General features: G+C 43.8%; 1 protein-coding gene across 1 annotated transcript in view; it reads right to left on the bottom strand.

Annotated features, from left to right (window-relative positions):
• Positions 1 to 10,190, bottom strand: part of LOC115166340 (transmembrane and coiled-coil domains protein 1) — an 89,076-nt gene extending 78,886 nt beyond the window's left edge. The window contains exons 1-3 of the mRNA XM_029720248.1: positions 10,145 to 10,190; positions 2,111 to 2,158; positions 959 to 1,269 (exon numbers count right to left, since the gene is read on the bottom strand). Of these exons, the coding sequence (XP_029576108.1) occupies positions 959 to 1,269; positions 2,111 to 2,117 (318 nt within the window). The 5' untranslated portion in view covers positions 2,118 to 2,158; positions 10,145 to 10,190. The remainder of the gene's footprint in view (positions 1 to 958; positions 1,270 to 2,110; positions 2,159 to 10,144) is intronic.
• Positions 10,191 to 14,961: the final 4,771 nt, after the last annotated feature.

The raw sequence follows: 14,961 nt of genomic DNA, 5'->3' as shown, positions 1-14,961 counted from the left end.
TTCTGCACATCTACCATTCCAGTGTTTAATTGCTATATTGTAATTACTTCGCCACCATGGCCTATTTATTGCCTTAACTTACCTCATTCGCACTCACTGTATATAGACTTTTTGTTTTCTTTTGTTCTACTGTATTATTGACTGTATGTTTTGTTTATTCCATGTGTAACTCTGTGTTGTTGTATGTGTCGAATTGCTATGCTTTGTCTTGGCCAGGTCGTAGTTGTAAATGAGAACTTGTTCTCAACTAGCCTACCTGGTTAAATAAAGGTGAAATAATTTCTTTTTATTATTATAAAAAAAGTGGATAATTCATCTTCACGTCTCATATCATGTAAAAAATAACTGAGAATCTAAGAGACAGCGTCTGTTGGCAATCAACAATTACAGTGGAACATACCATCCTCAAACATCCAGAGAGGGGTGTTTGGCTATCTTGCTTGGATAATGCATATCAGACAGATGCGTTGCTCTAGACGTACTTAGGACAGTCTCAGGAATACCAGTTTCTGACTGATCTGAGTAGACGTGTGTGTGTGTTTGTGTGTGTGTGCCTCTCACCTGAGCCTGGATTAGCACTGCCTCTGCTCAGGAGCATTTAGCATTACAGGACAGAAACATTATTATATCCACATGGCATCACGTGTCATACTCTAGTAGATACCCATAATCTTCCAATCATTGCGCTAATGCTAGTTAGCATTGGCTCGCGAAACTCTCAAACTTCCTTCATATTGGACACAGAGACATAACAATGGTATCCACGAGTTCACCTGACTCTGGGGAAGTAGATAAAGACTCTCATTGCCAATATCCCTTTAAGCCTCAATATTTAAGAGCAGGCCTGTTGGATGAAGAACACCTGAGTAGGTCAGGATTGTATTACATCCATTACCAGATAAAACATGACCACAAACCAAAAAATACCCTAATATGATTGACAGCTGACATCGCTCACCTTTTCTGTCTCCTCCGTGGACTGGTATCCTGACGACAGCACCACGTCGCCTGACGTTGCGTATACAGGGTTGTACCCAGGGGAGGGGCTACTTCGTGTGGTGTTGTCCGTGGTGGAGGAGGAGCGCAGGCGTTCGGAATGCTTCTGTGCATCATAGGTAGGGTGGCGGTGGGAGGCCTGGGGGCTGCCTCTCAGAGGGTGGTCCCGGTCTGCTCCCCCTCCCCCTGCCCCTGTCCCGTTCCCCCCACAGTGCTGGCTCTGCAGGATAGTCCCACGCCTCATCATGCCCACAGGGCCGGCACCCTGACCAGCTGGGGGGGCAAGGAGACCACCAGAGGGGGGATCAGAGTCAGGACAGGCCAAGGGGGCTTGGAGGGGGGTGAGGTAGTCCTCGGGAGGGTAGCGAGAGGGGCCACCCATTGAGATCACAGAGGATGAGGAAGAGGAGGATGCAGAGGAGGAAGAGGAGGAGGCTAGGGTAAAGCGAGAGAGGGACAGGCGTCTGCGTTGCTGCTGGAACAGCTGTTTCAGACCCTGGCCCAGGACGCCCATGCTGTCTCGGGCATTCTGGGTAATTTTGGAAGGGGAGTGGTGGTCTGAGTGAGAGGAACACCTCTTGAGGCCTGCGCCCCTTCTCTACACCCCGACCCCCCTGGGTGCCTCTCACTACCTCCTCTCTGCATACGAGGGTGCAGCACTCTCATACACAGGGGAATGGGGGTAGGGTAGGGTAGGGGAGGAGAGTAGAGTAGAGTAGGGTGTGTGTTTTGGGGTTGTCTGTCTGTCTGTCTGTCTGTCTGTCTACAGGACGGGATGGGGTGAGACAGGAGAGGTCAAAGTTCAGCGGCGGCCAATGGGAGTCCACAACAGGGCATGCATCCAATCAGCTCAAAGATAATGCTTGCCTAGTAGTCTACCATAGAAAGAGAGGAAATGGGTTATGGGGGAGTGAAAACAAGGGACAGACAAGAGGAAGCAAACAGGAAGAAGATGCTCTAAAACAGATAGTGTTGGAAGTTGCCCCTCGACTCTGGGCCAGATGTTGGGGGCAACTTCTACTAACACCACAGGCACTGCACACACAAACGGGGGAAGGGTAAAGGCACACAGAGATGGAACAAACAAAAGAGAGAAATAAGTGAAAAGACCCACCTACCATCAGCCCAACGTTGCCTAGCCTCACTCAGTGTCCAAGATCACCTGTAGAGAGAGAGAGAAAGAGAGAGGGAGAGAGCAATCAATGTCTCAATCAACTAATCAAATCTACTTACGCAATCTATGAACAGTCAAACCTTACACCCAAGTATTGTGTCTCCTGGCAGATCTTCTGGGAGCTCATTTGGCGTCTCTAAACGTCAATAAATCCTTCTGCTTACCGCTACAGTGGTGTCTGCAGAGAAGGGCTTCCTCAAAAACTACAACACACAGCAACACAGACTCACTATACCAACTCACCTAACCTGCAGCAACCCAAAAAAACCTATGCCAATCTACGCTAAGCAACATGGTTTCCTTTAAGGCTGAGGAGCGACAGTAATGGCCTTAGATACATATTCCTGGTGTGAAGAGAAGGCAGCCTGTCAGACAGTCACAGTGAGTACTGGCAGTGAGGGGAGGAAAACAAATTCAAGTCAGGAACATTCTGAGCTCTGGGGGTGGGTGACATGTTAACTATATTCCCTCAGCTGCACAGTCATAAGAGACTACTGCATCACACACACGCATGAATGCACACACACATGTGCGAGGGCGAGAACACACAAACATGCAAGGGACACACACACACACAATGTAATCTACACAAATGAGGCTGTGATACGGTCGGCCCACGTCACAGCTAATTAACACAATCAGCTGTTCAGTTTCACAATAGGCCAAGAGAGAGGAGAGAGAGCAGCACACAGCACAGCGCCCACACTGTCACTAGCAGCACACAGCAACACTGACACATTCACAAAGCAGCATACTGACCACTGACCAGCCACTAGCCTTCAATATAATAGTCTTAGAAAAAAAGGTGCTATCTAGAACCAAAAAGGGTTCTTCGGCTGTCCCTTTTGAAGAACCTCTTTTGGTTCCAGATAGAACCCTTTTGGTTCTAGGTAGAATCCTTTTGAGTTCCATGTAGAACCCTTTCTACAGAGGGTTCTACATGGAACCCAAAACAGTTATACCTGGAACCAAAAAGGGTTCTACATGGAACCATAAACGGTTATACTATCGGGTCAGCCACAGAACCCTTTTGGAACCTTTTTTTCTAAAAGTGGCCTTTTTTTAACATTTTCAAACAGTCCATTTATATTTTCCAACCGGGCTATACATTTGGGTGAGGTTTCTTTCCTCGCCTGCAGTAGCCTCGTTTCACTGCCAAAAAATTTAATTGAACCATCTGGTGTGGTAACAACACAATGTCAAATACAGGTAGCCTAGTTAAATAATTAACATCCAATCACATTAACCGCTACTCTCCTAACGGTCCGTATGTAGCCAAACATAGCTGCTGCTCATGTTGGTATCTGTACTGATGGCACAAAAGCTATGACAGGGAGACATAGTTGAGCGGTAAACTCGCATGCAAGCCGTTGCTCCCGACGCCACTTAAGTACACTGCAGCATCCACTGAGAGGCTCTTGCTGCCAAGGGAATGCCTGACAGCTTGAAATACGTTTTGGACACTACAGTGAAAATGGACATACAGAAGTGCGCTGGTTACCAAGGGGCAAAGTATTGACACTTTTTTTGAATTGAGAGACGAACTTAAAGTTTTCTTTACTGACTATCATTTTCACTTGTCTGACCGCTTGCATGATGATGAGTTTCTCACACGACTGGCCTATCTGGGAGATGTTTTTTCCTCGCCTGAATGATCTGAATCTAGGATTACAGGGAATCTCCGCAACTATATTCAATGTGTGGGACAAAATTGAGGCTATGATTAAGAAGTTGGAGCTCTTCTCTGTCTGTATTAACAAGGACAACACACAGGTCTTTCCATCATTGTATATTTTTTTGTGCAAATTAAATCAAGCTTAAGGACAATGTCAAATGTGATATAGTGAAGCACCTGAGTGAATTGGGTGCACAATTACGCAGGTACTTTCCTGAAACGGATGACACAAACAACTGGATTTGTTATCTCTTTCATGCCCTGCCTCCAGTCCACTTACCGATATCTGAACAAGAGAACCTCATCAAAATTGCCCCAAGCGGTTCTGTGAAAATTTTATTAATTCAGAAGCCACTGACAGATTTATGGATTGGGCTGCGCTCAGAGTATCCTGCCTTGGAAAATCGCTCTGTTAAGATACTGACGCCCTCTGCAACCACGTACCTATGTGAGAGTGGATTCTCGGCCCTCACTAGCATGAAAACTAAATACAGGCACAGACTGTGTGTGGAAAATGACTTAAGACTTAGACTCTCTCCAATACAACCCAACATTGCAGAGTTATGAGCATCCTTTCAAGCATACCCTTCTCATTAACCTGTGGTGAGTTATTCATAATTTTCGATGATCAAATAAGGTTTTATATGTAAGATGGTTAAATAAAGAGCTAAATTATTATTATTATATTATTATTTGTGCCCTGGTCCTATAAGAGCTCTTTGTCACTCCCCACGAGCCGGGTTGTGACAAAAACTCACACTCATTCTTATGTTTAATAAATGAATCGTATGGTGTGCATGTGGCATGCTTACAATGATGGCAAAAAAACAACATTTGAGAGTGTGCTGACCCTGGAGCTAGAGGGGGTACGCAGCTGGAGGAGGAATGTTTGAAGGGGTATGGGACTATAAAAAGTTTGGGAACCACTGCTGTTGAGAAACACAGCCAACTGGAGACTCTCAGTGAGTGCAGGGTTTTGATAAGCATATGTTGTTTAGATCAGGCGAGTTTGTGCTGGGCTGTACCTACACAAACCATAGTTTGCCAGCCATTAGCCTTCAGTACTCTACAGAAATAACATGCCATTGAGGAACACTCTAATAGCCTACACACAACTCACAGAGACACATGGCCAAGTGGAGTTTCTTAGCAAGTGCATGGTTTTGTTTCAACAGTGACACACCTGATTTAAATAATTGTGGTCTAAACCACAATTAGTGATTATTAAAGCAGGTGATGTAGCACCGGGCTGGAACAAGACTTTACACACTCTGTCTGTGGCGCTCCAGGACCTCAGTTGGCAACATGGTAGTAGTGTTTGAGTGGAACGCAGTGATGAAAGGTTGAATATGACAGAGAGACAGAGAGAGAACAGATGGGGGACAGGACAGGTTCATGCTCACTGCCAGTCACAGTCACTCAGTCAGTAACCTGCTGCCAGCCTGGTACTCACTATTATAAACACTCTGAGTGGCACATTCAATGCATGACAAAATGCCCTTGTGATTTGAAAAGAACAGCTCTGACTGACACACCTTGAACCCTTTCTCCTTCACCACCCGAGTACTCAGAAAGGTATGTATTCTTCACATAACACAACACAAACATGCGCGCATAAGTGTGCAAACACAGTGTTTCCCCCCTATATTCAAACATATATAAGATCTAGGGGAAACACTGTGTACACCCATTCACAATACAGAAACACATACATAAATCAAATAGCACCTAACAAGCATCCTAAATGATTGCTATGGTGTGTATTTTTTTGAGTTAGCGGTGGAATTGTCCTGTTTGAATCTGGTGCTGAACCTGCCTCTGGCTGCTAGCCCTCACTCTCTGTAAGTCCTGTCTCATCTCCTCGGGCTGATCTCAGCCCATCTCAGCCCAGCTGATTGGGTCTTTTCTTTATTGTCTACTGTTTTATATGCATGCTTAATCCTCTTTCAGGAGCCTTTAGAGGACAAAGCCCCATTGTGTGTGTGTGTGTGTGTGTGTGTGTGTGTGTGTGTGTGTGTGTGTGTGTGTGTGTGTGTGTGTGTGTGTGTGTGTGTAGTATGCAGTCCTAATGCATAATGTCATTAGGTAAGGCTTGGCTTTCCACCTTGGTGAGGTCACGAAGCTATAACAAAATCAAATGAAATGTACCGTCAGTTGCCAGATGGGCTGTTGAGTGACATGACAGTGCTGTTCTGTTCTATCCTGTTCTGACCCTCAGAGCAGGTGCTGCTGGAATCACAGAGAGGGTCTTGGTACACTACTGAGGCTACAGTAAACACATGACCATACTCTACAGCACAGATCACTCATATACTGTAGGCCTACCAGGACTTAGACAAACACTTACACAGTGATAATTAAACAGACAACAGGTGTCAGAGCCTTTGTGAGCAGGGCAGCCATGATGAGTCAGCACATTTCTCAGAATTACTGTGGCTGCATCCCAGTTAAAGGTAAACCAGCAATGACCACAAGAGCAATGGCCCTTCTGGAAGCCCCTGGTACATGCACACATGCACACACACATGACCTGGACCTTATCTCTATGTCAGGCCATTCGTTGGCCAGTTTTCCTGTTGCGGTGGTTGATACCATTGTCTCTGCATGGCCAGCTGAATCATACAGATGGAGACAATTCAACCTTGATTACCAGGCAGGCAGACAGATACACCATCTCACTGACAGCCTGGAGCCTGATTGAAATATAAAACATATGTAAATGCACTGCTGGTAATGTAAGTTTGACTTATCAGCAACAGTTACTCAGTTAGGCTGTTAAGCAGATAGCCTATGCCATACCCGTGACAGCCCCAGTTCTGTTAATTAACAGAACTCAAATTTCAAAACTATGTCCATTCTAGGCTAGACAGTAAAGCTTTCTTTTGGTTGGTCAATCTGGACCCTCAGTTGTGGCTTTGATGCACATATTGTTGGTCATTGTTGAATTTATAGGCTTACACTGAAACAGGCCCATACAGTTCCAGAGGACGTGGAACAGACTGCTCTTTGTTCTGCTCAGAGCCACAAACAGCCCTATCTCTGGTCTTTGTGCTCTGTCTCTATCACTGACACATCAACAAGAGAGGAATTAGACCAGAGTTCTGTCAGCGCTGCCGTTGTGAGAGAGAGAGAGAGAGAGTACACTACCGTTCAAAAGTTTGGGGTCACTTAGAAATGTCCTTATTTTTGAAAGAAAAGCACATTTTTTGTCCATTAAAATAACATCAAATTGATCATAAATACAGTGTAGACATTGTTAATGTTGTAAATGACTATTGTAGGTGAAGACGGCAGATTTTTTATGGAATATCTACATAGGCGTCCAGAAGCCCATTATCAGCAACCATCACTCCTGTGCTCCAATGGCACATTGTGTTAGCTAATCCAAGTTTATCATTTTAAAAGGCTAATTGATCATTAGAAAACCCTTTTGAAATTATGTTAGCACAGCTGAAAACTGTTGTTCTGATTAAAGAAGCAATAAAACTGGCCTTCTTTAGACTAGTTGAGTATCTGGAGCATCAGCATTTGTGGGTTCAATTACAGGCTCAAAATGGCCAAAAACAAAGACCTTTCTTCTGAAACTCATTAGTCTATTCTTGTTCTGAGAAATTAAGGCTATTCCATGCGAGAAATTGCCAAGAAACTGAAGATCTGGTACAACGCTGTGTACTACTCCCTTCACAGAACAGCGCAAACTGGCTCTAACCAGAATAGAAAGAAGAGTGGGAGGCTTCGGTGCACAACTGAGCAAGAGGACAAGTGCATTAGAGTGTCTAGTTTGAGAAACAAACGCCACACAAGTCCTCAACTGGCAGCTTCATTAAATAGTACCCGCAAAACACCAGTCTCAACGTTAACAGTGAAGAGGCGACTCTGGGATGCTGGCCTTCTAAGCAAAGTTGCAAATGGAAAAAAACTTCTCAGACTGACCAATAAAAAGAAAAGATTAAGATGGACAAAAAAAACACAGACACTGGACAGAGGAACTCTGCCTAGAAGGCCAGGATCCCGGAGTCGCCTCTTCAGTGTTGATGTTGAGACTGGTGTTAGAGTTGTGGTCGGATTGACCAAATGGAAGGCGAGGGAGAGCTTTGTACACGTCTCTGTGTGTGGAGTACAGGTGATCTAGAATTTTTTTCCCTCTGGTTGCACATTTAACATGTTGATAGAAATTTGGTAGAACTGATTTAAGTTTCCCTGCATTAAAGTCTCCGGCCACTAGGTGCGCCGCCTCTGGGTGAGTGCTTTCCTGTTTGCTTGTTTCCTTATACAGCTGACTGAGTGCGGTCTTAGTGCCAGCATCTGTCTGTGGTGGTAAATAAATAGCTACGAAAAGTATAGCTGAAAACTCTCTAGGCAAGTAGTGTGGCCTGCAATTTATCACAATATACTCTACTTCAGGCGAGCAAAATCTAGAGACTTCCTCAGATTTCGTGCACCAGCTGTTGTTTACAAATATGCACAGACCACCCCCACTCGTCTTACCGGAGTGTGCTGTTCTATCTTGCCGGTGCAGCGTATATCCCGCTAGCTGAATATCCATGTCGTCATTCAGCCACGATTCCATGAAACATAAGATATTACCGTTTTTGATGTCCCGCTGGCAGGGATATTCGTGATCGTACCTCGTCTAATTTATTGTCCAATGATTGCATGTTGGCGAGTAATATTGACAGAAACAGCAGCTTTCCCACTCGCCCTCTGCGGGTCCTCATGAGGCATCCCGCTCTCTGTCCCCTGTACCTGCGCTTCTTCCTCTTGCAAATAACGGGGATGGAAAGTCAACGGGTACAAACCTAGATGACCAGCCTATGTACAATACAGTAATGTACATTTACATTAAGTGGTTTGTAAAGATGGTAAATTAATACTGCACAAAAAGTGGTTGTTTTATATGTTATTTGATCATGAAAAATATTTAATTTGATATAGATGCTTTGCACCTTTTGATGTAAATGTTTGAGGACAGGGTTTTGTTATTTCTGGATTCTATTAGAATGACAATTGCAGAGAAAGGGACAGGGCAACAACTCTTACAATTCCAAATATTGAATCCTGCAAGATACAACTACCTTTTTTTGCCAAAGCAGAGATGCTGAAAAAAATTTTGGCCAGCACTACAGACATCTATATCGGTCCGCTAATACCAAGTAAAGGCCCAGTGATATTTAGTTTTATTATATATATATATTTAATTCAGATTTTTCAGGAGGTGCTGCAGCACCCTTAGCACCCCTACTTCCAGTGGCTGTGCATGGACCTAGTTCATGCTGGCTAGCTGGCAACAATGGTGCTAGTTAAAAAGTTATGTTTATTTTGATGGGAAGGGAGTATTGGTCACCATCTGGATGTCACCGTTACCAGAGCAATGGTGTTGTATCAAGGAGCTTTCCGGTGTGAGTTGCTTCAGTTCCCACCAGGCAGCAGTTGCTTCCCACCAATTCAAGTTCGAATCCAGCTATAGAAAGTTCTTTTTTATATTTTTTGTTTTAAGCTTATCCCAAACCTTAACCATGTTGAGTTAATTCCTAACCTTAAGAATGTGGAATTAATGCCTGAATTTAACACTTCGAAATTTGAAGTTTGGAACAACTTCGAAGTTTTACGCTTGAGAAACATGAACGTCTAACTTGAGACTGAGCGCAACCATGTGGATGTCACCATGATACAGTCTGCTGCTCAATGGGGAGAGTTTGCGCTGCACGCAGGCAACACTACAGTGTCCTTGGCTCCATGTTGCCGCAGTCTGAGCCCTTGGCTCCCGGTCGCCGCAGTCAGGAGAGGGGAGTACCTAGAATAGTGTATCCAATATCAGGCAAAGAAATCTAAATAACATTTATTGCAGATTTAAACTGAATGATTCTACACTCTCTCAAGTCCCAACTTCGGCAGACAAGTTTCAAATTCTGGATGAAGTTTCTAGCCACAAGCACAACCTAGCTAGCTGGGAAGGGCTCACTAGGACGACTGACTAAACCGAATCCGTTCGTCTCCACTCGACTCTCGCTGCGCGACATAGGTCATCAATTTGGGCACCTGGCGCGTCAGTATAGCGGATCCTCTCCCAATATGAGGGACAATCTGTATCACTGAAACAGACGCATATTGACAGCGTTTGAAGTCATGTTAGATTGTGCCATTGTAAACCCAGATTTATGAAAATAGTTTTGCGAAAGAAACAACAGTTGTCTATATTAGCCTTTAAAATCGCACTACAACAGAGTCAATAACTGTCACACTATACACATGTACATTATATTTAGAGATGATAACTTCAGCGTTATATTGGCACTTACCTGGGCGATGAGAAAACTGTTACAGCCGACACACGTCCACCCCTCCTCTGACAGTGGCAATAGGCTGCCCTTGGACAGCGCATTTCACTCACGACGTATGCTACTGCAGCGGAGGGCACGGGTATGGCCGGACCAAACCATTTGTTTAGATTAGGGAAGTTGGCTGCAAAATATGCTCAATTCACATAGGTTACTCCAGCTATATTGGTCATTGAAACAAATAAAATGTTCAGAATATTGTGCAGGTTTTGAAATTATTTTATTCATCATCTATTATAAAACTTTTTATTCAACTTGATTATTACAGAGGACATGTATTTTATTGATCTACGCTTGTTGTTGTTTAGTGGTCATTGTCACCTCGTGGCAGTAGACATACTGTGACCCCAATGACGGTGACAGTATGACAGTATTACAATGTGCACATTCGTCATATAAATAAAAAACACTGATGAAAAAATTGGTTACGGAAACGTTGATCTTTACATTTTATCGATACAGCCCAGCTCAGTGACACACTCTGTATCTCAATTTACCATCAAACCTGAAAGGGACAGAGAGTTGATAGGCCCTTGGCAAACCTTAGAAAAACCACACATAAGCAGTGGCCGAATTTAGCCTTAATATAACATGTTATTATAGCAATTGTGGAGAGACATTACATAAGACGGAGTTGAACTTATCCTTTATCTATCCTCTTTCCATTGACATCACACCTATCCAGTCTTCACTATAGAGATCCTATTAAATTATTATTCTAATTTATAATTCTATGGTCTTCACATTCTTCCCTCACACAGTATGGGACTCTCATGATTACATTTGCTCTCAGATAGAGTGCACGGCTCATTTGTTAATGGGCCCTGCACATCCTACGCAAACAGAGTGGTGGAGTGTCATATAAAGTCTGTTCCAAAAATGTTAGCAGCACAAAAGTACTAGAACTACATAGAAAACGCTGCTCCATCGCTGCATTTGCGAAAAGTCTGTAGCTGCCTTTAAAGGCCATCCATTTTAGTAACTATGGCAACATAAGATCTCTTCTAAATGTCTCAGTGTTGAAAGCCTCTTGAGTTTCGCCTCCCTTCATTAGTTTCTGGCTGAAGTTGGTTTTTACACACACTCCCTTGAGCTTTGCAGTATTTGAAGGCTGAAAATCCTTTGTCACACAGAGAGACTTTGCCGCCAAAACTTCAACATCACACAACGGACACTGGGGCAATATATTTCAACATCTGAATGTTGGGAGAGATGGAACATGGAAAATTAATGTATATTTTGTGTCATTATTTTGTGTCATTAAAATGCAAATGTCTGGGTAGCCATTTTATTAGCTGTTCAGGAGTCTTATGGATTGGGGGTGGAAGCTGTTTAGGAGCCTCTTGGACCTTAATTTGGCAGTCCGGTACCGCTTGCCATGCGGCAGCAGAGAGAACAATCTATGACTGAGGTGGCTGGAGTCTTTGACAATTTTTAGGGCCTTCCTCTGACACTACCTGGTCCTGTATGGCAGGAAGCTTGGCCCCTGTGATGTACTGGGCCGGACGCACTACCCTCTGTAGTGCCTTGCGGTCAGAGACCGAGCAGTTGCCATACCAGGCAGTGATGCAACCCATCAGGATGCTCTCGATGGTGCAGCTGTAAAACCTTTTGAGGATCTGAGGACCCATGCCAAATCTTTTCAGTCTCCTGAGGGGGAATACGTTTGGTCGTGCCCTCTTCACGACTGACTTGGTGTGCTTGGACCATGATAGTTTGTTGGGGATGTGGACACCAAGGAACTTGAAGCTCTCAACCTGCTCCACTACAGCCCCGTCGATGAGAATGGGGGTGTGCTCGGTCCTCCTTTTCCTGTAGTCCACAATCATCTCCTTTGTATTGATCATGTTGAAGGAGAGGTTGTTGTCCTTGCACCACACGGTCAGGTTTCTGACCTCCTCCCTATAGGCTGTCTCATCGTTGTTGGTGATCAGGCCTACCACTGTTGTGTCATCAGCAAACTTAATGATGGTGGTGGAGTTGTGCCTGGCTGTGCAGTCATAAGTGAACAGGGAGTACAGGATGGGACTGAGCACGCACCCCTGAGGGGCCCCCGTGTTGAGGACCAGCGTGGCAGATGTGTTGTTACCTACCCTTACCACCTGGGAGCAGCCAGTCAGGAAGTCCAGGATCCAGTTGCAGAGGGAGCTGTTTAGTCTCAGGGTCCTTAGCTTAGTGATGAGCTTTGAAGGCACTATGGTGTTGAACGCTGAGCTGTAGTCAATGAATAGCATTCTCACATAGGTGTTCCTTTTGTCCAGGTGGGAAAGGGCATTGTAGAGTGCAATAGAGATTGCATCATCTGTGGATCTGTTGGTGAGGTATGCAAATTGGAGTGGGTCTAGTGTTTCTGGGATAATGGTGTTGATGTGAGCCATGACCAGCCTTTCAAAGCATTTCATGGTTACAGACGTGAGTCCTACGGGTCGGTAGTCATTTAGGCAGGTTACCTTAGTGTTCTTGGGCACAGGCACTATGGTGATCCGCTTGAAACATGTTGGTATTACAGACTCAGACTGGCAGAGGATGAAAATGTCAGTGAAGACACTTGCCAGTTGGTCAGCACATGCTCAGAGTACACGTCCTGGTAATCCGTCTGGCACTGTGGCCTTGTGAATGTTTACCTGTTTAAAGGTCTTACTCTGCGGAGAGCGTGATCACAGAGTCGTCCGGAACAGCTGATGGTCTCATGCATGTTTCAGTGTTATTTGCCTCGAGGGATGAGTTCTGTTATACTCACAGACACCATTCAAACAGTTTTAGAAACTTTGGAGTGTTTTCTATCCAAAGCTAATAATTATATGCAGATTCTAGTTTCTGGGCAGGAGTAATAATCAGATTAAATCGGGTACGTTTTTTTATCCGGCCGTGAAAATACTGCCACCTATCCATAACAAGTTAAAACCTCTTACATCTAGACGTTCCGCTAGCGGAACACCTGCTCCAATATCCAATGATAGGCGTGGCGCGAATTACAAATTCCTCAAAAATCCCCAAACTTCCATTTTTCAAACATATGACTATTTTACACCATTTTAAAGACAAGACTCTCCTTTATCTAACCACACTGTCCGATTTCAAAAAGGCTTTACAGCGAAAACAAAACATTAGATTATGTCAGCAGAGTACCCAGCCAGAAATAATCAGACACCCATATTTCAAGCTAGCATATAATGTCACAAAATATAAAACCACAGCTAAATGCAGCATTAACCTTTGATGATCTTCATCAGATGACACGCCTAGGACATTATGTTATACAATACATGCATGTTTTGTTCAATCAAGTTCATATTTATATCAAAAACCAGCTTTTTACATTAGCATGTGACGTTCAGAACTAGCATTCCCACCGAACACTTCCGGTGAATTTACTAAATTACTCACGATAAACGTTCACAAAAAACATAACAATTATTTTAAGAATTATAGATACAGAACTCCTTTATGCAATCGCGGTGTCCGATTTTAAAATAGCTTTTCGGTGAAAGCACATTTTGCAATATTCTGAGTAGATAGCTCGCCATCACAGGCTAGCTATTTTGACACCCACCAAGTTTGACCCTCACCAAACTCAGATTTACTATAAGAAAAATGTTATTACCTTTGCTGTTCTTCGTCAGAATGCACTCCCGGGACTTCTACTTCAATAACAAATGTTGGTTTGGTTCCAAATAATCCATAGTTATATCCAAATAGCGGCGTTTTGTTGTGCGTTCAAGACACTATCCGAAGGGTGACAAAGGGTTACGCGCCCGACGCGTTTCGTGACAAAAAAAATCTAAATATTCCATTACCGTACTTCGAAGCATGTCAACCGCCCTTAAAATCAATTTTTATGCAATTTTTCTCATAAAAAAGCGATAATATTCCGACCGGGAAACCCTGTTTTCGTTTTCTGAGAGTCTATGGGAGCTGTAGGAAGTGTCACGTTACAGTAGAGATCCTCAGTTTTCAATAAATAGAGTGTAGAAGGCCAAGAAATGGTCAGAGAGGGCACTTCCTGCACAGAATCTTCTCAGGTTTCTGCCTGCCATATGAGTTCTGTTATACTCACAGACACCATTCAAACAGTTTTAGAAACTTTAGGGTGTTTTCTATCCAAATCAAACAATTATATGCATATTCTAGTTTCTGTGCAGTAGTAATAACCAGATTAAATCGGGTACGTTTTTTATCCGGCCGTGCAAATACTGCCCCCTACCCTAGAGAGGTTAACAGCATGGCTACCACAGCACTCTGCAGCGATACGCCATCCCATCTGATTTGCGCTTAGTGGGACTATCATTTGTTTTTCAACAGGACAATGACCCAACACACCTCCAGGCTGTTTGGGATGAGTTGGACCGCAGAGTGAAGGAAAAGCAGCCAACAAGTGCTCAGCATATGTGGGAATTCCTTCAAGACTGTTGGAAAAGCATTCCAGGTGAAGCTGGTTGAGAGAATGCCAAGAGTGTGCAAAGCTGTCATCAAGGCAAGGGCGGCTACTTTGAACAATCTCAAATATAAAATATATTTTGATTTGTTTAACACTTTTTTGGTTACTACACAATTCCATATGTGTTATTTCATAGATTGGATGTCTTCACAATTATTCTACAATGTATAAAATAGCAAAAATAAAGAAAAACCCTTGAATGAGTAGGTGTGTCCAAACTTTTGAATGGTCTCACTTCCGGCGCCGACAGAGATGGCCGCCTCGCTTCGCGTTCCTAGGAGACTATGCACTATTTTGTTTTTTATGTGTTATTTCTTACATTGTTACCCCAGGTAATCTT

The sequence above is a fragment of the Salmo trutta genome, chromosome 28, assembly GCF_901001165.1.
Source record: "Salmo trutta chromosome 28, fSalTru1.1, whole genome shotgun sequence".
Classification (NCBI taxonomy): domain Eukaryota; kingdom Metazoa; phylum Chordata; class Actinopteri; order Salmoniformes; family Salmonidae; genus Salmo; species Salmo trutta.
The sequence above is the reverse complement of the archived record's forward strand: the minus strand, read 5'-3'. Positions and strand labels throughout refer to the sequence as shown.